We start from the raw sequence: 22326 nt of genomic DNA, 5'->3' as shown, positions 1-22326 counted from the left end.
TTTGTTAGTAGTTTGCACTGAACAAAAGGAACAGAGTCTTCTGTATTACATAGAAATTATATTTATTGCATTTGATTATGTTTGGGTGTCAGATGAGAACTACCTGCCTGTTTATGACAGCCAACCTTCTAGTCATGTTGAGGATAAAAATAAAAATCCCAAAATATAGAAAACATAAATTATTCGGTTAGCGTGGTCTTGTAGATGCAACCAGTGACGATACTTTCCCATTGTGTAGCATTGTTGTTCTACTTGTTAAAATAGTGACCTACTTCAATTTGCTTTGAAGCGGCTGCTTTCTGTACTATATCTTAATGTTTTAGAACCTGGTAGACATTGTTCTCTTATTCTTTCTCTAAGTAGCAGAATGATGGCCACTGACTGTAAAATGCTCAGTACAAGAAGGATAATTGTATCTTCTCAAATGTGAGTTGGAAGAAGGTTTCAGTTTGAACTAGAAGAGCTCAGTGAAGTATGAGTTACGACCCTGTGGATTATCATCATCACCTGGTCTCTTATTTGCTTTGAAGGCTTATCCACAATAAAGTACCATTTCAATGAAAGCAGTAAATGGTAATTTCCATGCAACATAAATTGTAATTTCAGAACATGCTTGTGTTCTAAAAAAATTAAAAAATATAAGGTGCCTTGAGAATGCTGGCAGTTTTACATTTGGAACATACGGTTTATATATATATATTATATATATATATATACACACATCATAACTGCTCAACTTTACCTTACAAGCTTCAAATTTAGGAAAATATACAGTACTTTTGCATATAATGGTATATCCTTGTAGCCCCTGAGTCAAGTATAGAGGATTTAAATACAAAAAAAAAAAAAGAAAAAAGGAAAACAGCCATTAAAAGCACTTACATTTTATGTGAAGTAATAGTATAAAAAGATTATTTCCCAGGAAGACCAGGATCAGAAACATGCCTATGAAGACCCAAGATTCCTATAGTGTTTAGGGAAGAATCTGGCAAGGAAGGATGCCTAATGGAGTGAAGATAAGTTTTACAATGCTGTGGGTGCAACTCTAAAGACTGGTCATGTTCTTGTTCTGAAAAAGAAGCCAAATTGTCTTCTGAGGCTGTGTTAAGATGTACTCCACTTGAGAGGGATTCTTTGGATTTAAGTTTCGATTTTTCAAGGTCTAGAAATTCAGGACACTGAGAGAAAGGAAAAGAAATTAGGTGACAATATATTTAAAACAGTCTCACGGATATTCCTGTTTCTACTGAAAATGAACAAAATCCCCTCCAAAAAACCCAACCCCAAACCATTCTTTGCAAACAGAGTCTGAAACATAAGCAGAGAAATCAATGATTTTCACTAAATATTGTGTTCAATTAATTGTAGTCGAATGCAATTCTGCCCAGGATTTATTTGGAGGATAAACCAAGAAATTCCCCCCTTCTTCCTCAGGCTTGTTGTTCCTGGCTCTATATCCGAAGAAAATTTTCAGTCAGAGACTGAACTGTCTTGAGATGGGCCAACACTGAGCTCCTGGGTCTCTGAACACCTCCGAAGTCTGGGGCAGTTCAGAATCAAAATCTGTGACTGTATCAAATTCCTAACTTTGAGGCAGTGTGGATCTGGATACAGATCCAAACACTGAGTTATTCTGTATCTTTTAAGTCAGAGCCTGTGATAGAAAGTGTGCAGAGATGCCCTGGTGGCAACTCTCTGGCACATGCACATTACCTCCAGGAGTGCTGAGGGAGTGTAATCCTGCCTCATCCACTTAGGCAGCATACAGTTTCTGCATGGCTGGTGCAAGCATGAGTTTCTGCATGGCTGGTGCAGCAAGACGTGTCTCAAGGCAGGCCTTGGGTCAAGACTGGAGATTTCTTGAGTCCTTCCACATGCTCCCCTGCAGGGCTAACCACAATCTATCCTTTCATGACTTGGGCCTGCCTCTTATTCCCCCCTTCCTCTATATTTTTCTATGGGGTCCACAACCATTGCTAAACGCCTGATGATTAAATTTGTAGCTTTGAGACCTATATTTGGCTTCTACACAGTAGAATCTCTAGAGATTCGCTTCCAGAATAATATAACTAGATGAATCCTGTGGAGACATTTGGCCAAGTTACAATTTCCTGTTCAGAAAACTACAGAACAAATGCTCAGTCTTCCAGTAGTAGGTAACAACGTTAATCAATCACTATAGTTGATTCTGGGCACATTCATACCTGTGAAGAAGGACTGAAGCTTCTATCTGTTTTAATAGATACTACAGGATGAAGGCTTTGCATCACCCGGATAGCTGGCTGTTGATATTCTGCACTTGCAGTCACTATACTATATGCAGGTGGAATGAGTGTTGACTGTCTCTGCAGTAGCTGCAGGATGGTTTGAATGTCAGCAGTCATTTGGGATTCAAGCCTAGGGAAGTAATATGAAATCAATTAACATATGGTCATGGATGATTATGTTTGAACACACCGATTACAAATGCATTCAAGGGGGATCTGCAGTTTATTAACAAAGCAAGCCATTCCGTGTAACAGTATTATCATGTTTTGAATAGGAAAGAACAGAAGGGGGAGCACTGAGCCATTCCATGGCTAGCAGCTCACGCTTTCATACAGAATATACATTCTAATGTTTGCTCCAGACCTTAGTTAAGAATAATACATTACTATCATTTCTGTTTGCAATTGATATGAATATTGGTGGCCAGATTCTCAGCTGACATAAACTGGCACAGCCCCCATTGATTTAACTGGAGCTGGGTTGATTTATACAGGCTGAAGATCTTGTCCAGGATTTCTAAAGCAACAGAAAACTCTGACAGTCCCAAAGCTACTTCTAAGGGGATACAACACAGCAAGGCAACATAATTGATGTTTTCCCACAGCAGGAAACTGTAGGGTAATCTGGTTGTTTTAAGTAAAGGTCTTGAAAACAGTAATCTCTTTAGGTGCATGGTGAATTATTAGAATTAAAAGTAGGATGCGGCGGGGAAGAACTGATCTGAAGCTGTGTTCAAAATTCACAACTAAACTCAACATAGTTGATGTTCAAAAGTGGTATATTTATTGATTGTTTGACTGACTGACTAACTCTTTGTGATTTGGTGCATGAATCCTGAAAGTTTAAATAAACTTTGGTGTAAGTCACAACATTTGAGTCTGCTTATCTTCTCCACACTTCCATTGCCATGGCACTGAAATGATTTTCAAGTTGTCTTGCCAACATAATTAACAGACTCAGCAATGGGTAATGCCTATTGTGCCTCCCCAGCTGCTAGGAGACCACACAATGTGTTATAACAGATTGTAATCTGGATATAAATCCTCATGTATTGGAACTCATCTCCTGACAGAATCATTTTCACTGTAAACAAATTTTTATGTCAACAGCCCTCAGTGTTGTGAATGTCCCGACAATAGCTCTGCAGCAGCAGAATTATTCCTGCTCTAGCAGATTTTTGCTGTGTACTAAGCCCTAAACTTGCACCTGACCTCTGTCCCCTAATGGACACTGAAGATGCCTTTGCTCCTCACATAGATATTAAAGGAAACATTGCTCCTAGGTCAGCTGTTGTTGCCATAGATTCTGTGGCATCAGCTTTTATAAAAGCAACCTAATAAACAGCTCAAGCCCTGCGGAGGTTATACCCATTCATGTCCTATTAATCCTCTGCTCAGCTCCCTTACGTTGTGTGCTGATTGCCAATATGCCAATATTGACCTCAGAGTAAGCATCCTGCTGATACAACAGGGAAAAAATGCTGCAGCAGCACCACCATCCAGAGAGCATGTCTGCTAAAACGATGACATAATTCCTTTTTGAATAAAAGATGTGCAAGAATTTGAGTACTTGGTTGATAATTTTGCCCTCTTGTACCTCTCTGCCCTTGCTCCCCCTGCCTTTTTAAAAAATTATTTCTAGAATGGCCCTCCTCTCAGTTCCCCACCACTCCAAATCAGAGAGTTCTAATTTCTTCTACTCTTCATTCTTTCTCACTTGACCATTTACCACCACCCCACAAAAAACAGCCAAACAAACTAACCCTTAAAAAACAGCCATATTGTAACTGGGCATAAAAGCAGAAGAAAGAGAGTGATAGGTGGTCACTGGGCTTCCTCAGCTTGTACAAAACCCTATACCAGTCCACCATGTAACCCCCGTTTAGCATCATATCAGGGGCAGGGCTGAGGGTAGGAGGAGGCAGGGAGGTGTGCCCAGGGAGCATTGCTCTCTGACTTTTCTGGGTCACCAGAATAGTTGTTCAAAGCTTGCATAAATTAGAATAGTTTCCTTGCAGCTGATCTGGCCTGTGTCAGGGACTAGCCAGGCCCAGAATCCAGGAGACACAAAGGTACCTTAACAAGCACCAAAAGAATTAATAAATGAAGTGGGATGTGGATAAAATCCAGAAAAAGAAAAAAATAAAACTAAAATCTCAGCAGTTCATCAGAAAACTCCCTGCCACAAAATCTTTGCCTATGGCATCAATAAACCAGCCCTAAGAAATAGCTCTAGATACATTTAGGATTTCAGGAAAAGGAAAGAATATTAAGCAAGACATTATTATGTATAATTCCTCAAATGCTGCGATGGGAGCCCTGTAAATTTCTAGTTAGATTAGATAGGTAGATAAATACCTACATAATTCTACTTCATTCATGATTTATAGGAATTTCAACCTACATGTTAAAACGTGTATCTTGTAACATATAGTATGTCACTAGAAATGAGAATACTGAAGTTTGGTTCACAGAATGCAAAGGGGGCAAGACATCCTTACACTTGCTTTCAGTTGCTTGTTAAAATGTACAATGCAGTGTGCCAATAAAGATATACTAAAGTATAATTAAGGCTGAATTTGTATCATGGTAAATTTGGAGTTAAATTGTATAATTGTCATGGCAAAAATGTTGACAGTAATGGAATTCTGGGAAAAATAATAAAAAGCCACAGACCTGAGCACAGGCCAACTTAAAATGAACTGAAATTACGTGGTAAATTATAGTGTACATGATAGTGTATGACTGATCAGAATACTTTCACCATATTTTTAAGATTCCATGAGCTATTCTGCTTAGCCACCAACTATATTTGTTAGACACCAATAGGGAGGGAGAGAAGAAGATATACTAGCAAAGGTAACTTACACATTCAGTATTTTGACAAAGAAAATGACTGTTTTCTATTGTAGTACATGTGTTTTGCACTTGTGATACTTCCATGGCTATTTATTAAAGAGACAGCTGCAAAAGGAGGTTTACTCATCAAAAAGTGAAGATGCCTATAATACAAATGCTGCTTCTGCAAGGAAGATGATTTGCTCAGTATATCCCCAGGAAAGCATAGTAATTCCCATTTTCTGGGCACAGGAACTATGTGTAGAAAGCCAGGAAGTGCTTTTGGAGGAAAAGTTCAGGGGAAAGAGAGATGATGGAGCAAAAACCAGCACCTACCCAACCCAGGATGGGATTTTCAAAGGGCTTAAAGGCCAGATTTGGATTTCAGTACTTAAAGATGCAGGTGGGTGTCTAGCCACTTTTGCGATTTCTGCTATGCACCTATCTGCATCTTTAGGAGTCTTAATACTTTAAAAAATCTGGTCCTAAGTGACTTACAAGCACAAGTGCCATTGACTTGCAATGAGATTTGTACTCATGATTGATTTAGGTGCTTGTGAAAATCCTCCACCAAATTCATCCTTGTTGTGGCTCCATTGATATCAATGGTGTTGTTATCAACCCAATGTGATCCTGTCACATAATTGCTTTTACCTGTTGAGTTGTTCTTGAAGTAAATCTAGCCGGTGCTCCACTTCCCCATAGGTCAGCTCACTTTCAGTTTCACAGATGCCCCATGTAACATGAGGTAATGTTGACTGTCTGGAGACCTCCTGGTGCCTTTTGGTGTTTTCCCACTCCCAGTTTCTTTTATCACTGATATCTGCCAAAAAACAAACGTCTTGAAGTATAAAGATACAGATCCACTAAGAATAGACTTGTATTTCAACTTATGGAATGCATGGCATGACTGAGTTAGAGCTACAGTCTCCACACTTGATTTTTAGGAGTGTTCAGCCAAGTGAACATAAACCAGTGTTTGCAAACCTTTGAAAGTTTATCCCTCCCTCTTCAGGGAAATTAAGCCAATCACAGCTCTGTCCTGCAATTCCTTCTTATGTTGTTAAAAGCCAACATCTTAGTCTGTACATCTTCCATGCTTGCCCCAGCAGTCATTGGTGCACCCTGTATGCACAGTCTTTGGGAAATGCTGGGGTAGAGCATCATCATATACTCCCTCTCCTTTTGTACATACTTTGATGGACAGTGTAATTATCAACAATGTTGACATTTAAAGAATTATAACTAACATTAATGTTAGCACCCATTGAAAAGGGTGAGGCACGTCACTGCTCAGAGCTACTAGTTCAGACTCTCTTCAAACTCAGGCAGATGACTCCATCCTCATCGGTTACACTTATTTCACATTTTCAAGGTTTTCTTTGCAACAATAACAGCTAGAGACTTACCTATCAGAAAGAAGGGCCTCTGGAGGACACCAGAGAGACCTGTCCAAATGCCCTAGCTAATCCTTTTGCCAGATGGGAGCATATTCCATAGTAAAGAAAGGAATATTCCATAGTAAAGAAAGGAAGTCCCTCCCAAAGTTTTATACAGTGGTTAAAGTAGATTGAATCAGGAAGGGGAGCTCTTACCACATAAACCAAAAAGGAGGAGGAGTACATCCTCTGCTTTTAGCAGAGAAGGGGGAGATGAGCTTTACTGGATTAATGGATCTTTGGAATATGTGGGATCCCAGGGTTTCCTAGGGTTATAGTGAGTCTGTGAATGTAATAGGGTATAATAGGCACCTGATAGTATGAATAGGGCTGAAGGAGGAGGAGATTTCACCTTGGCTCCATGGTGGCCCATTCAGTTTCTCCAACCACTCACTACATGCCCCCAGGGAAAGGGTGAGAATTGTGTAATTTTGACTCAGCTAGCATGCATGGTACAATTTACAGTTGTTTGAGGAAACTGGAGAGCTTTATGAGATGGGCAGGGAGCAAAATTCTGACAGATTCAGACCCAGCATAATCTTAATCCATGTCTGTTTGTAGAATGTTTGCAGTATATTGGAAAAGCAACTCATTGATTATAGACAATGAACAGCAGGAATGAAATGTAACCAATAAATGCTGTTTGTGTACACTTCTTTACTGCTCTGTAAAATCCCTTAGATTTTACGTATAAATCACCCACTAAAATCATATATTTTCTACCTCATCTTGGTGTCTCTGGCTCAGCCCTGGGTTGAATGACAGGTGTTTGTGTCCTGGAGTAAAAGTTTGTGGAGTATCTAGCTTAATGTTTACAATGCAATTGCCAATTAACTTGAATTCAAAACAGGACCATAATAATCTAATCTAATAATCTAATCTAGACATATCCTTCAAGGAATAAGTCACTCCCCTTGTTCTGTGCATCTTCTTAGGTAGTCCCACATGTATGAACAGCCACAAAAGCTGTGGCCAGGAGACAGTCAAAACATTACTATGCAGCATGGCCTTGGAAGAATGGAGGATTGTTCCCAAGATGTGAACTAAATTAATAAATATATGGCCTGGTTAATCTAAACAGTTCAAGCATGAAATTCTATGACCTGAATAAAGGCCCTGGGAGGCCTCAAAGAGTGGGAAATGGCATTGTTCTGCAGTGGGGAGGAGGGGGGAGGGAATGGGGAGCAGCAGCTACATAGAAGCTACCCTTGTTCTGTTAAGAGAGGCTCGAGATTGAAATAAAATGAGTACTGCAGGTCAGGATTACACTGGCAACATTTACACTGCCTGTCCCACCCTATCCAATTCAAGGATAATAACTCTTTCCCTTCATGGACAGTAAATTAATTGCTAACATTTAAAACAAAAAAATAAAATAAGGACTAGGCTAAAAATATATCTCTGGTAATGGCAATAAGTTATGGAAGCTTATATAGATGTTCATTTATATGTATATTTACAAGATTTATACTTATAGACTCAGATTAGATTTACAACTGCCTTTGGAGAACATAAAATCAATTTCTAATTGATATCAGGAATGACAATTTAATTTAAAACCAATCAAAACCAATCTGACTTTTTATAAAAGCTATAAGAAAGGTGATCAGCTTTCAAATACACCACTAAAAATGCAGGATTACAAAGACACTCATTCATCCCCTCAAAATGTTGGCTTGTATGTGGTCTTAATCAAAATGTGCACCCTTTAGACTTGCTAAATTTAGCTCAGAGTAAAATCTGCACTAGGTTGCCTTGGAAAACGTTGCTATAGCTGCAAGGACACATCTCTGGCTACTGGCAGAGGGAAGGTAAGCTTTCAAACAGCAATATGTACAAAACACGTTTATATCAGCATTTGACCTTACCCTGAGAAGACCAGATGTCACATAGCTTGGCCTTTGGACTATCAAAAATATGTTGTTCTGCTGGACTAGTATTTAGAATAATTTAAAATAATATCTTAGAAACGTAAAGTTGATCCTGAATTTGTGTGGCTAAATTTATTGTACCAGGAAACAAATTGTTGAGGAAAAAATCAATAATCACTAAATATAGAAGTAGTCCTTGAAAACAGAAGCAACTGTAAAGGCATCTTCAGCAACAAAACCTTTAATGTTGTATAAACAGACTTTTCATTAGTTCACCCTATCACAGAAAATTAAGGCTTTAAAGAAAGATAAAAAGAATGTTTGATGAGATGATATAAACCACTCATTCCATATTAAATTAACTGAGATTGCTTAATCACTGTAAACCATATGACACATACTAAGAACCAAATTCTGCTCTTCTTACTCAAATTTCCCACTGAAGTCAAGATGTATTCCTGTGTGATATTCCATCATTTTTAATCAAGTAATATTACAGAACTAGATAATGTCTTTCAATTTCATTGTTATGCATTGCTTTAACACAATTTTAAATGTTCAATAATATAAAATATGAAGAAAATAGGTTAAGCTGGTAAAAGTTTATGAGCAAAACTTTTTTTTTCAAAAAATGGAAATTTGATGACATCAAAATATTCCATGAACCCATGTCAATTTCACCAAATTGTTTAAGTCAAAAATAAACCTCAACATTTTTTGAAAAAAAAAATCAAAATGTTTTTTCAACATTTTCTAAATAGTTATGAAAATGAAATATTTATTTATCACCTTTATCTAGACTGGGTGTATGAAATTCGTATTTAGTATCCTTATCTAGCTTTCTATCTAGGGTTTGGTACTGCCACCCATCACTGTAGCATGATAGGCAGCCAACTTTTTTCACTCCAACCTCCATCTGATGGACTCATCACAACTGTGATTCCTGTGGCCTTGTTTATAATAGTGAAAGCCATCATTAACTAAGGGAAAATTTAATCCAGAGACAGTAAGGACCAACTTTTCAAAGTTGCCCACTTATTTTAGCCATCCAAAAAATAGAGGCATCCAACATTATGAAATGAAATGAAAATGTTGACTTAAATGACTTGTCCAAGATGTTTCAGGAAGTCATTTGCAAAGCCTAGACTAAAATTTAAGAGCTCCTGGATTCCAATCTCATTCCCAGGCTACCAAACCATAGTGCCTCTCAAGGGAAATAATTCTCTGAACATTCCACATTTGACATGAAAGAAGATTATTTTATCAATGTTTCCTGAAACATTTAAAAGGTAAATTAATGTATTATTTGTCAACGGAAGAGGTTTATTTCTCTCTCACTGATCATCAGAGCAAAAATGAATAGGCCATCTTTACAAAATAGCAACATGGAAATAGATTACCTCTGCAAGAATGGCTTCTTTTGTCAATATGGATCCTTTCTGTTGCATGCACCGCTTCTTCGAAGTCCAACCCTGTAGTTTTCCCTATCATTGATGGGTAATTGATTATTTCAGAGAAGAGAGGTTTCTGCTCATCTTCAATGGATGATACCAAAGATGATGATTCACTTTTCTTCTCTTCAAAGTGTTTCTTGGTACACTGATAATGTCTAGTGTTATCCATGGAGTCTTCAGGATCGTTCTGATTGTTTTCTTTATCATAGCCTGTCAAATAGAAATAATTGTATACAATGATATGCAGTGCATGATATATTATTCCAATTTGTTCTGGACCTCAGGCCAAGCCGGCGCTAGGGATAAACAGACTAAGAAATTGCTTAGGCCCCAAACAGTTCAAGCCCCACTCCCCATTAATTATTAGTATGTGTTGTTGTGGAGGGGCCCAAAATATTCCTGCTTAGCACCAGCACTAGCCTCAGGGGCAGAGTAGAAGTTATAGCAATTAGCAAGTTCACTCTCTGTTAGGGATAACATAACTTTAATGGCTCTTCTATTAAGGACCACAGTAGAGATGTTGGAGATATTCCTTCTAATGCAGGTTCTACCATTCATTTATATAGCAATCTTAGGTGTTTGTGCTGGAGCCCCCTCAGTCTACAAGAGAAAGGGGCTGCCAGCAGGCATTCACTCTGACAGCACCTCAACCTTGGAATCTACTGCCTTCAACTTGGTTGAAAATAGCCCCAGTCTGTTGACTATTAGGGTTCACTGCAAGGCCTATCTCTTTACCAGGTTTTTGGGGAGCAAGGTACATGACAAGGGCTGATGTGGTGCATGTGGTAAGGTGGGTATTGGTGAATCTTGAATTCATCTTCGAATATTTTTAGCGGAGCAGCTACCGGTTTAATACTTTTCTGGGGCTGTATTTTTGATTTCTGGCAGTTACAGCAACATATTACAAATTGAAACAAATAAAATAAGGACAAGAAACCAACAATGATCATCTGGTGAGTATGGAGGACTCTTGAACTGTCTTTAGAGCAACACTTAAAGTGTGTTTTATTGTATCATTTCAAATCCAATATTTGATCTTGCCTATTTTTAATGGAAATGTCAAGATAATTCCAGACCTGAAGGTTTATTTAGAACATATTTTACCAGGGGAGGCTCAATTAGATATAAATACTGTAACTAGTTTGCATTAACTTCATGGGAAGGTAGCATGATTCCCCATCTGGTTTCAGCTAATTACTAATCAACATAATTCTAGAGTGCATGTAATCCTCACAGCAATGGTTAATACAGGATTCTGTACATTCCCAGGGTTTCTTCTTTTCTAACACTGTTTCCCAGTCATCATTTACAATGAAAGAACTGGGGGCCTGATCATACCCCCATGATCTGCACACAGAGTGAACCTCCTCCTGCTCAGAAAGCAAGGCTCTGTTGCCTTTGCAGCAGCATCTCCCTCTATTGCACTAACTCCATGAGTTCAGAGATCTGCATGTGGTGAGTGGTAGTGATGATCAAGCTGGGGGCAAGGCCAGGTTTGATGCACATCATCCCCACCTGCATTCACTGGAGTCCCTGAGGGAAATTAATACAGCATTAAACTGAATTCACTTTTTGTTGGTCTCGTCTACACAGTGAGGCTCCTCTTTTAACAAGGATCCCTGTCACCTGCTGGAGAAACCACATGGCAAGAGGCACAGGGATGGTGCAGTGGTGCAGCACAGATGCAGGTGGGCTTGCATAGTGCAGCTTGCAGGGGATCTGTAGGTTTTGTGGGATGGCTCTTTGGTGAGCAATTCCCATCCTCCCACGGTCCTGGTGGAACAATGGAGGCTAAAGCTCCATGAGACAATTCTTGCAGAGATTTCCCCTGTCGTCACTCTTGACTGACACGTTTTCCTGGGGGAGTGGGTGATGGAACTGTTTTATTGCAGTCCTACAGAGACAATGGGCTTAACTACTCAATGTTACATTGACTTGAAATGGAAACATTTACATGTCCACATTTTTTGAACAATTTCATATTCTCTTGGGAATATGTGAATCAAAAATAGCAGTCATAGGCACTTTATAAAAGAAAGACTGACCAATGAACTAGTTTGCAAAGAGAGGTCACTCAGAGACAGGTCTAACATAGACAGGAGAGATTGCATGATGGTTGAAGTGTGTGTAGGGGACTGATCTATCATATTTACAGAGTGCCAATCACTGTAATAGCTAGAGGTACAAAACCAAATTCTGCTTTCAGTTACACTGCTGTAAAACCAGAGTAATTCAGCTGACTCCACTGCAGTTAGTCTGGATTTATGTTGGTGTAGCTGACAGCATATTTTGATACAAATATCTATACTTCTGGTGTTGTGAGCACTTTGGCCCAAGTACAAAGGAATAGATGAAAGGGAGGTTCCTTCCAATGATATTATCTGGGTTCCAAACTAAAGGAAGATAACTTTTGCCCACTAGTTTACCAGTTTCATAACATGTGTTCAATGTCATTTCTGCATCTGCTAGTCCTCTTCCTGGACTTATTCAGAAATTTTAACATTGCTTTTTCATTATGCGGTTACTCCAGAAAAGTTTTCATTTTGGTCTGGAAATGAAATCTTCACTGTAAGGAAATGTAGCAAAAACATTAGCACTGAGGATAATCCGATGATGTTGTTTGACTAAAATATGAATTAAAAATGGAAATTGCATTCTTTATTTGGCTCTGAACTGTACGAGCTAATGGAGTGCACAAGGCAGTTCAGCTGAAATACATTACAAGTAGTCTCTAGGAAATGCTTTATTCAGATAGGGCACGATCATTTCTGCTTTTTCTAATGAATCCACATTACGGGATTGTAATGAACATTGCAGATGACAGGAATGGCTTTTTCTGTGGCTGGGCTTTTTCTGTGCAGAAATAAATTCCTTAAGTTCTCTGTCCATTATACAGACTGGCAATTCCAAATAAGCTCTTCCTTTCTCTCCCTCCCCTGTTTGACTGCACGGAAAGCTTGATTTCTGAAGTGATTACTATCTTCACTAAAGAATCATCCTCCCTCCTCCATTTGTTTTCCAATGAGATGCGTTTCACTTTTTGATTCAGACTGCTGGAAGCAATGTTTCAGAGGCTGAATATTCTGTAACCTCCTGCTTTGCCAACCAACCTTTCAAACACAATGTGCACCATTTATGGGACTCTTTTTAATCTGTGATTTTTTTTATGTCTACCGAAGAGCACAAATGAACATAACACTGGAATTCCTGATTTATAGGAGCAACAGTGTCTGACTCTTCAGCTTTGAAAATAACAAAGTCCTTGACTTCTAACTAGGGAAAGACTGTATCCCCCCTTTCAACGGGCAAGAAGAATTGGGGACATGATCAGGCCTTTGAAATGACTTCTTATTCCAGTACTTTTCTGAGTCTTCCAGATGTGACAATTACTAGAGATCAGACATTTTTCTTTTATTTTTTGTCATGCTAATTCAGTAGTAAAAAAGATTGGCTCAATTCATTGAGTGGCAGCCTATGTGAACTAGGATTTCTTTATACTCAATGCCACTGCAAATTTTGATACCAATAAAAGTGGCATAGTAACATATTACATAAGGAGCAACAGGTTTTTTTATTATAAGTGGAATTTGGTTAACTAGACTTTGCTTATAGAATTGGACCAGTTATCTATTCTGTTGCTTCAGAATTCAAACCTTTAATTCCTTTCTCCCATCTCCAAGATAAAACCTTAGTGTGTCTAGACACATTCAATTTTGTGTGAGAGGTGAGGTGAGTACCTTCCTAACCCTTGCAGAAAACAATTTACACCACACATCACGAGACAGATAATACTTATCATTAACATTGCTTGTATAACTACAAACCTCATAACTGGACATGACATTTTCTAGCCCCTTTTATAAAATCCTGCCACATCATTTTAAACACCACCAGGTAAGGCACTTGCTGAGGCATGGCACATTCTGAGTGTGAAGTAAAGCTGACTGAATGCTGTAAAACAGTCTACAAATTTTCATTCATATTCCCAATGATGGTTTGGTTCAACCATCATTGTTCCCCTTTTATTTGATAGTCACATATCTTCACATGAAGGGAATTTTGTTTGCAGGAATGTTGGTAGGATGGCTGGTTTCTGTATAGATAAATCCATTTATTCATGTCTAAATATTGAATATAGTGGCAGAATTTTTGGAAGGCTCCACAATCCATTGCTAATTTTGAGCACTCAGCAGCTGACCTTTCAGTGATCCACTGCACACCATCCATCTCCTCAGTGATTGTTTCCTACGATGACAACCCTTTACCATTTCTTCCATATCTTTCTCTAGGTTATTTTCATCTCTTTGCCTAGTGTGATCACAGTAAATATATTTGCATCTGTTCATTTCCAACATCAGAGTCTGCTTCTCTCCAATAATATTTTTAACATAGGCATTCCTTTTTTCCTCATCCATGAAGCATGTAAGAACTTTTTCCAGCATCACATTTCAAAAACTCTGAAACCAACTTGTGGTGGTGATAGTTCTGCTTCTATCATGCAATCTTGGATAATGTAAACCAGAACTTTGCTCATGTGTGAAATCAGGGAGATGGTACAATAATTACTTCATTTGGTTACGTCTTCTTTCTTTGGTAAGGGCAGAAAAATGCCCTTTGACCAGTCTTCTGCCTAATTTTTAGTCATCTGTACGTCTTTACAAATTTTCCACATAAGATCAATACTGTGTTTGTCAATCACTTTTAACAAATCTGCAGGCCTCTTATCTATCCCTGGTGCTTTTTCCAGCCTTCATTCTCTCTCTCACAAGACTGGCAGCTCCAGTTCTGTATTCTCTTTTCTGCCAGCCTGTATTATGAGTGGTTCTGGTGAGGCATACAGATTGGCACAGTAATCTCTTCACCTGTGTTTAGTATCATCACCCTTAGTTGGAATCTGCCATCATGATTTATTATTATGTTTGATCACAGTGAAGAGCTTTTGGTGAGAAGTCTAACCACTGTGAATCTCTCTTTACATTTCTCAAGTTCCATGCATTTTGCACTTAAAATATTTGCTCTTGTCGTGTCTAGTCTGCCTTTGAATATTCTCTTCTACATTTTTCCATTTCCAAACCATTCTGTTTTACTCTGCATCATTTTTCTGCCAACTCAAACACCTTCTCAGTTAACCATGGTGTGTCTGACACTGAGTGTTTGGAATGTGTGCTTGGCCTTTTAAACATAACAGTTTTCACTTTATTCCAAAGTTCATTGGGGTTATTCTCCTCTTTCATCTGTGCCAATTCTTCAAACCCATAATTTTCATTGATTCTGGACAAGTCCAAATGCAATAGACCTGTTGAACATGGGATCTTTAAGATTGCAATTTATGCTTGAGGCTAACAGCTGATGGGCTGACTCAGTCTGTACTCATGAAAGTCTTTGTCCATTTTCCATTCAGTTTCCAGCATTGTTATATTTATTCCATAGGTGATTTTGATTCTTTGTCATACTATCAGGTGACCTCCACCTGCTGAGTGAAAATGGTCTTTGTAATGACCAGGAGATTAAAGCTGTAGAATTCAGCTATATGCCTTTCTCTCTCATTTTGTGAACCCAGACCATTGTTTCCCATTCCTTCTTTATGAGAGCTTGCAGCTCCAACTTTTGGATTTAAGTCCCCAGTTACAAGGTAATATCTTTACTTGGTATTTCAGTGAGTGTTTCTTCAAGTTGTCCATAGTTTCTGTATGATTATCTATATTCATATGCAAACAAAGGTGTTAGTGAACAGGGGACTCCTGTTTAAAAATGTCAGCCGTCCAGTCAGAAAGCAGAAATAATAATGTCTTTGGTGACTAATCACACACCAAAAATAGCACATAGTTAAGTGAAAAGCCTGCAAATGACAGTTGCCAGTTTGAATAAACTCTCTATCAAACAGTGACAAAAATGCTTTGAACAAATACATTTTGTAAAAATGTCAAAATTAAAATGTACAACCCCTGTAATGTCTAAAGCTGCCTAAATACACTTCGGGCCTTACCATCTTATATGAGATGAGCTCACCTGATCACTGTGTCACTTCCTTACAACACCCCCTCCTGCCTTATGTTTGCAAAAATCAGTCTGTTGATGGGCAATTTGTACTTTTCTGCACAAAGACATGCATATCTTCCATCCCTATATAGCCATGATATGTGAATGATTCTTTAGCACAGACTAGGAGCATGCCAAAGAAAACTAGGGAAGTTTTATTCTTAACTACTGTAATCACTTCTTTTCATGCAGTGGTACTATCTGAATACTATCTAATATTCATAGAACAATATATGACTTTTAAGCACTACTCCTCTTTGTGTGTAGTCTGTTCCATGTCTAACAGACAAGCCTATGACCATAAGGGAAAGTTGCATGTGGTATTATGTTAACTATGCCTTTGTATAGTCACTGATGGAAAAGCAAGTGGAGAAGAGATCAATTCCATATGCCCAGCTAAGTTTGGTTAGATAGTACAAACACTTAAATCCTGGGGCAGTGTTCACTATTGTGTGTGGTCCCACTGGGTCCTACATCAGAGGAGATAGCAGAAGTTGAGTACTGGTGAATGTGAGGATGAAAGATGGTCTTTTCTTCTGGATGAGAATGACTCAGTGCAAGATGATTCAATCAAAATTTCATGCTATGCTCAGGGTTTATCTGATCGCCATATTTGGGGTTGGGAACGGATTGGCAGAGGCCCTGGAGGTTTTTTGCCGCCTTCTGCAGCGTGGGGGGCATGGGTCACTTGCTAGAGAATTCTCTGCACCTTGAGGTCTTTAAACCACGATTTAAGGACTTCAGTAACTCAGACATAGTTTAGGGGTTTGTTACAGGAATGGGTGGGTGAGATTCTGTGGCCTGCATTGTGCAGGAGGTCAGACTAGATGACCATAATGGTCCCTTCTGACCTTAAGTCTATGAATCTATGAAAAAATAAACAATAAGAAATCATCAAAGGAAAGTTATAAGAAGTAATTTGGAATCCTTTGGATTACATTATTATAAAGACCAAATCCTAGACTGTATGTTACAGGATCTGGTTCCTGTTCCCATCTCTGTTCTGATTTAAGTAAGTATCTTAACTCACAGTATGTCTACTCTGTAATTAGATACCTGTGGCTGGCCCATGCCAGCTGACTCAGGCTCGCAGGGCTCAGACTAAGCGGATGTTTAATTGAGGTGTAGACATCCAGGCTAGGGCTACACATCAAGCTCTGGGGCCCTCCCACAGCTCAGGGTCCTAGAGTTCCAGCTGCAGTATAGAGATACCCTCAGCATCTATTTCCCTAGAAATAATTGTACTCTTATACAATATATCTATAGCATCGTCCATTCACAGATAGCCAAGCACAATGTGCAGAGATGATGATGCAAACATAGTTCACTGCGCTGCTGAATTTTAACACGTTCATTTTGGTAAAGGGCTTTGAAATCCTTAGATGGAAAACACTACAGAAGGGCAAAGCATTATTATGGAAGACAACATTATTTCTGAGCGCTTCAGTAGATTTATTTTCCAATGAAAGTAGAATATGTACACACAAACTTAGGGGGCATATTTTTAAATGATGGCCTCCACTTTTGCACACAAAATTTGCAAATGCAAACATCTGCAGTTTTGCTGCCAAACCAATCCTGATCTCTAATTAGGTAATTTAGATGTGTAAGTATCTGATTGTGGGTGCAGTTTGGTTCTTAGACATACAGCAGACCTAAACTGTGAGCGCAAAAAATGGAAAACTGGTTATGGCCAAGCAGAACATTTGGCTCTATTGCTCTGAAACAAGCTGACAAAAGCTGTGAAATTCAGAATTAAGCCTCGAACTCTGTCCTTAACCAACTTCAATGCACTTGAATGCTGCAAAGGTCTCTGAACAGTGGGTAATTTTATATCCCATATGTTCCACACTATACTCAGCAGAGTAAGAATTAAGGACAGACTGGCAGCCTCTCTTTGTTTTTGTTGGCTTAAAGCATCTCATAGTGTTATTTTAATGTGGGATTTTCTTGTACTGAAATTACTTTTCTTTAAATGGTGGAAAGTTACAGTAACAGTCTTTGGCCATAATGGAAGGCTGTGCTAAAGTTCACTGTATCTAATGAATGGTGCTGAAGTCATTCCACAGACAGCTTCAAATTTTGGGAAACTAAAAGTGTTTCCAGATTTTAATTGAAATAAAATATGACTGATGTGAAGACTCCTGAAATCATCATAGATTCATTCATAGGTGAATTTTACAACAATGCCATATTTATGTTTTTATGACCCATTTACATGATGTGACCTTGACCTGTTACTATCTTCCTAAGTGGCTGTGCTCTTCTGAGACATTGCACCTAACAAGGTCTCAGACAAAATTAATGAGGAATTAAGAAAAAGCATTCCCAGAAAGGACTGCTTGGCTTTGGAACAATATATTTGAAGAGGGAAGACTAAGCCAAAGCCTAGCCATTTCAAGAATACATTGCTAGACTCTTCTGTGTTTGCCAAAGCAATTATGCCATAGCAGAAAAGAAGAATACACTAACATCTGTGCACACACATAAGAACTCCTAGAAAAGTTTTTTGAACCTGAGAGAAGAATCCACTTTGAACTCCACCAAGGACAATGCTTCGTGCAGCTAATTTACCTTGTTGAGCACCTACATACTGCATTAATGAAGCCTAGAACCACATATTCAACAACAAGGAGAAAACAAAATATTGAATGTTACTAAGTGAGCACCATGCATTCCGTGCATTGAATGAAGCAGGGGACTTCTGGAAAAAATAGTATGTGATCATGGAATTAAAGACTGTGGCATAATGTATGGGCATAAGGGGACTGAATTAAAGTTGCACAGAGAGCCTTAATTCTGGCATTTCCTGACTTTTGAATGCCTGAGGTTGCAACCTTAATAATGCTCTTTCAATGTAGTTTTTTTGTGTGTAATAATTTTTATAGCACCTTAAGTATATTAACTCAGGCAAATGGGACAGCAGGCAAATAATACAGGCTAGATAACCTTTCCATAAAGATTTATTTTCCTTTCTTTAAAATGAATAAAAAAGAGCTAGTTTTGAGTGACTGTAAATGTGTGTCAAATTCAAAGCCAGAAACTTCAAAGTTAAAGCAAACATTTAATCCTTAACTTATTCTTTTGTGCCATTTTTAGTACAATAGCATGAGTTAGGGATGGAGTGAGAGCCTGATCTCTGAATATTTTGAGCTTTGTCTGGTTTTGTCACAATCTTAATATTACTTAGATGACAATGTGAGGGTAATTCAAAATGATGCAGGGTGAAGGCCAAAGGATCTCTTACTCCAATGATAGAATTCCAGTCTCTTACACTCAGAGCTTATCTTCCACTACAAGATTATTTTTCTCTGATAGCTGACAGTATGTATGACTACATACACATTTCCAGAAGGCCACATTTCATGGGAAAACTGCTTCAGTAGAAGTTACTCTTGGAAACAAGGCCCTTGTAGGAGCTGTGCTCCCCTGGGACAGGCTGCAATAGGAGCGGATGGACAACTGTAGGGATAGACTGCCTGATGATTATATACTTGCTCTCAGGGAATCCTTGCAAAATGTAGGAACACATTTCTTGATTTCAAGGATTCATAGGGACTCTCTTTTGTGGTCTCCTAAACTGACATCCAAGAAAATAAAAATTTCCTGTCAAGAGCTAAGTGTCTCGTCCTGGACTAGTTGGCAAATAAGTTGACAAAACAACTATTTTCACTGAATCAATGGGTATTAATGGAACAGTATGCCTCTCATTAGATTCTCTTTACCCTAGAAACTAGAAGCATGGGCCAGATTTTGATCTCTTTTACACTGATGAAAATCCAGAGTAATTCTGTTTACTTCAAGGACATCATCATTCCATTTAAGTTACTGCATCTAAGATGGTGTATTTAACATGACTATCCTGGATGTGGCTAATGGATTTTATATGCCCTGTCCAAAGGAGTTTAAAAGATCACTAATACAGTTTGACCTCATTCTTCCTGAAGTAATCTTCTGCTTGGAATGGATAGTCACATCTGATTGCCTCTTGAGGTTCATCATATTTCAGTGTGCATTATGTGTGCATCTGATAGCTTTCAGCTAAGGACAAAATGAATTCCAGGCTGACATGGAGAACATCTCTTCATGGTAAGAATGATTATATGCTGGAATAGACCCAATGAGGTGAAATTCTTAGAGATACCATCAATGCCAATGTTAACAAAAAATTAAATATGACACCAGAGTGAGTAATAATGCAGGAACTCTGACTAGCTCACTAAAAAAGTGTTTAAAAAGCCCTACAGCAGATAAATTTACTCTGTCAGGGCTAAATTCTGACCATGACTTCAATGCCATGACTTCCTTTATGCCACATATGGAGGTTTTATGCTGGCTTTATTGACCCTGAAGATCGCCAAGTCAGCATAGGTGGGTGGAGTAGAGGTGCTCCACAGCACTTCTGAATTCAGGGTTAATTACCTTTACCCTTCTCCCCACTCAGTGGGCCATGAGGTTGAGATAACTCCTACTAACCTGTTATGGGAGAGAGAGGGGCAAATGGGGAAGAAAGGAAAAAAATATTCCCCTATGGGTGGGCCAGGAGGCAAAAGCGTAGGTGAAGGTACTGGACCACCCTATTGCTTCTCACCTGTTTAGGCTGAGGAGAAGACTTCACCCTGGCTGACAGCTCTGCTTACGAACTGTCAGCCAGTAGCACTGTTGGGCCCAAGTAATCTTGGTCAGAATCTCTGTGGATGACTGTCAGTCATCTGTGGCAACTGGTTTCCACGGCTGTGGTGGTGCTCTGCATATGCACAGGGGACTCCCATTCCCTAACACTATTCCCAAAAGATGGGATAGGATAAGAGTCATGGAATCCCACTGGGTAAGGTGAGGGTAAAGCTGCCAGGTAATGGACATGTGGCAACCCCTAACAAGGGCTCTCTCAGGATTCCAACTGCTCTTGGCCACCACAGACTCAGGCTGGGCTACAGAACTGCAGCTAGCTCTGCACCATAAACCCTCTCTGGGACCAGGGTTTGGCCATTAAAGAATAAGCCACGACAGAGCCATACCTAGAAGCTAAGATCAGATATGTGGTGAATCATCTAGAATATGCTGGAAATGCATCTGGGGTGGAGTAAGACAGTCTTGTATCACCACACAAGAGAGTACAGTGCTTGTTGATCAAATCACAAACTACTGTGACTGAATTAATTGTCCCATTTCTAGGAAAGAAAGTGAGTACATACTGCAGATAAATCATAAAGAACAGTGAGATATTGTCTAAGTCCCTGATGAAGCTATTGCACAGTGAGTTACCACGGCAACAAGGTCCAAATCAGGCTCACATGAACTGAAGTGAGAGAGAAATACAAATCCATGTTTAACTGTCCACAAGGGAGAAAATCTCAAACTACTGTAGGCTCACACCAAAAAGGGACAAGTGCAATTTCAAACAGTGTAATTTACCAGTTGGTCAACAGCTGAATGGGAAGTACTAGCAGGAGGTCCATATGTCTATTATAAAGAGCTCCCCTTCTGTAAGATCAAGAATGTAAGTTAGGTACCGCACTAGAGAGGCAACATGAACAACTGACTGTATAAGTCATTAAGATTTTACTGAGATTTAAAACATCAAAGCCTCATAAGAGCATGCACGGATTGCTTAGTTTTTAGAGATTATATTTATGAAGTGAAAATATGAGTGTTAAAAGTTATCTTTAGACAACATTTTATCTAAACAGTAACAAGACTGTGACTAGAAATATGTCTCTCAGCCAAAGGCTGTGCCTTTTGTGCTGTACCTCTCAAACTGCTGTACAATCTGTCCTAAACAGTTTATTGGTTGTGGTCTAAGTTAGACTGAGCCAACTTCTGTTCTAACACCCTTCCACAGGTGTGGAAGGCCTTGAAATCAGTGGAACTGCTATGGTTCTTCACAGAACACCACAGGCCCTGGGACAGGCTATAGAGAAACAACTCCATGTGCTCTGTTACAGCTATGGCCGTGTGCAGAGTTTTGCAGCACAGACTAGAGCAAGGAAGAAGTGTGCTGGTGGGACCAAAACTACACACACTTACTGGTTACCCTCTCTCTGGAGGTGGAGTTACCCTCTCTGGTGTGACTCAGCTGGCCAGATAACATATTACAATTACCAGAATTGAGAGGTAGGCTACCATTCATTTCTGTTCTCCCACAAAGGCATGCTATTTTCATTGACAAAACTGTGGCAAATGACATCCTGTCAAAAGTAATGTGAAAGAATGCCAGCAATCAGAAGACTGCTCAGCGAGACTCATAATTTAGCAGGCAAGAACTACTGGTAAGAGCTGTAAAAGACAGTTTTTGCCATCCTCCTGGCATTTTAGTAGGCTATTCTGAGTAGGAGGCACAGGGTGACAAATCACTTCCATATTGTCTAGGTGGCAGGGTAGGTTTTCTCATAAGAAAAGTGAAGGTTATTGAGGTAAG

General features: G+C 39.1%; 1 protein-coding gene across 3 annotated transcripts in view; it reads right to left on the bottom strand.

Annotated features, from left to right (window-relative positions):
* Window positions 1-710: 710 nt before the first annotated feature.
* The window catches only part of KCNH7 (potassium voltage-gated channel subfamily H member 7), a 321723-nt gene continuing 300107 nt past the window's right edge, over window positions 711-22326 (bottom strand). For all 3 annotated transcript variants that reach the window (XM_075070162.1, XM_075070160.1, XM_075070161.1), the window contains 4 exons: window positions 9816-10079; window positions 5760-5928; window positions 2205-2397; window positions 711-1178 (listed from right to left, as the gene is read on the bottom strand). In XM_075070162.1, the coding sequence (XP_074926263.1) occupies window positions 912-1178; window positions 2205-2397; window positions 5760-5928; window positions 9816-10079 (893 nt within the window). In that variant the 3' untranslated portion in view covers window positions 711-911. The remainder of the gene's footprint in view (window positions 1179-2204; window positions 2398-5759; window positions 5929-9815; window positions 10080-22326) is intronic.

This window comes from Chelonoidis abingdonii, chromosome 10 (assembly GCF_003597395.2).
Source record: "Chelonoidis abingdonii isolate Lonesome George chromosome 10, CheloAbing_2.0, whole genome shotgun sequence".
In the NCBI taxonomy this organism is placed as follows: domain Eukaryota; kingdom Metazoa; phylum Chordata; order Testudines; family Testudinidae; genus Chelonoidis; species Chelonoidis abingdonii.
Note: the sequence above shows the minus strand (reverse complement) of the source record. Positions and strands in the feature narration are given on the sequence as shown.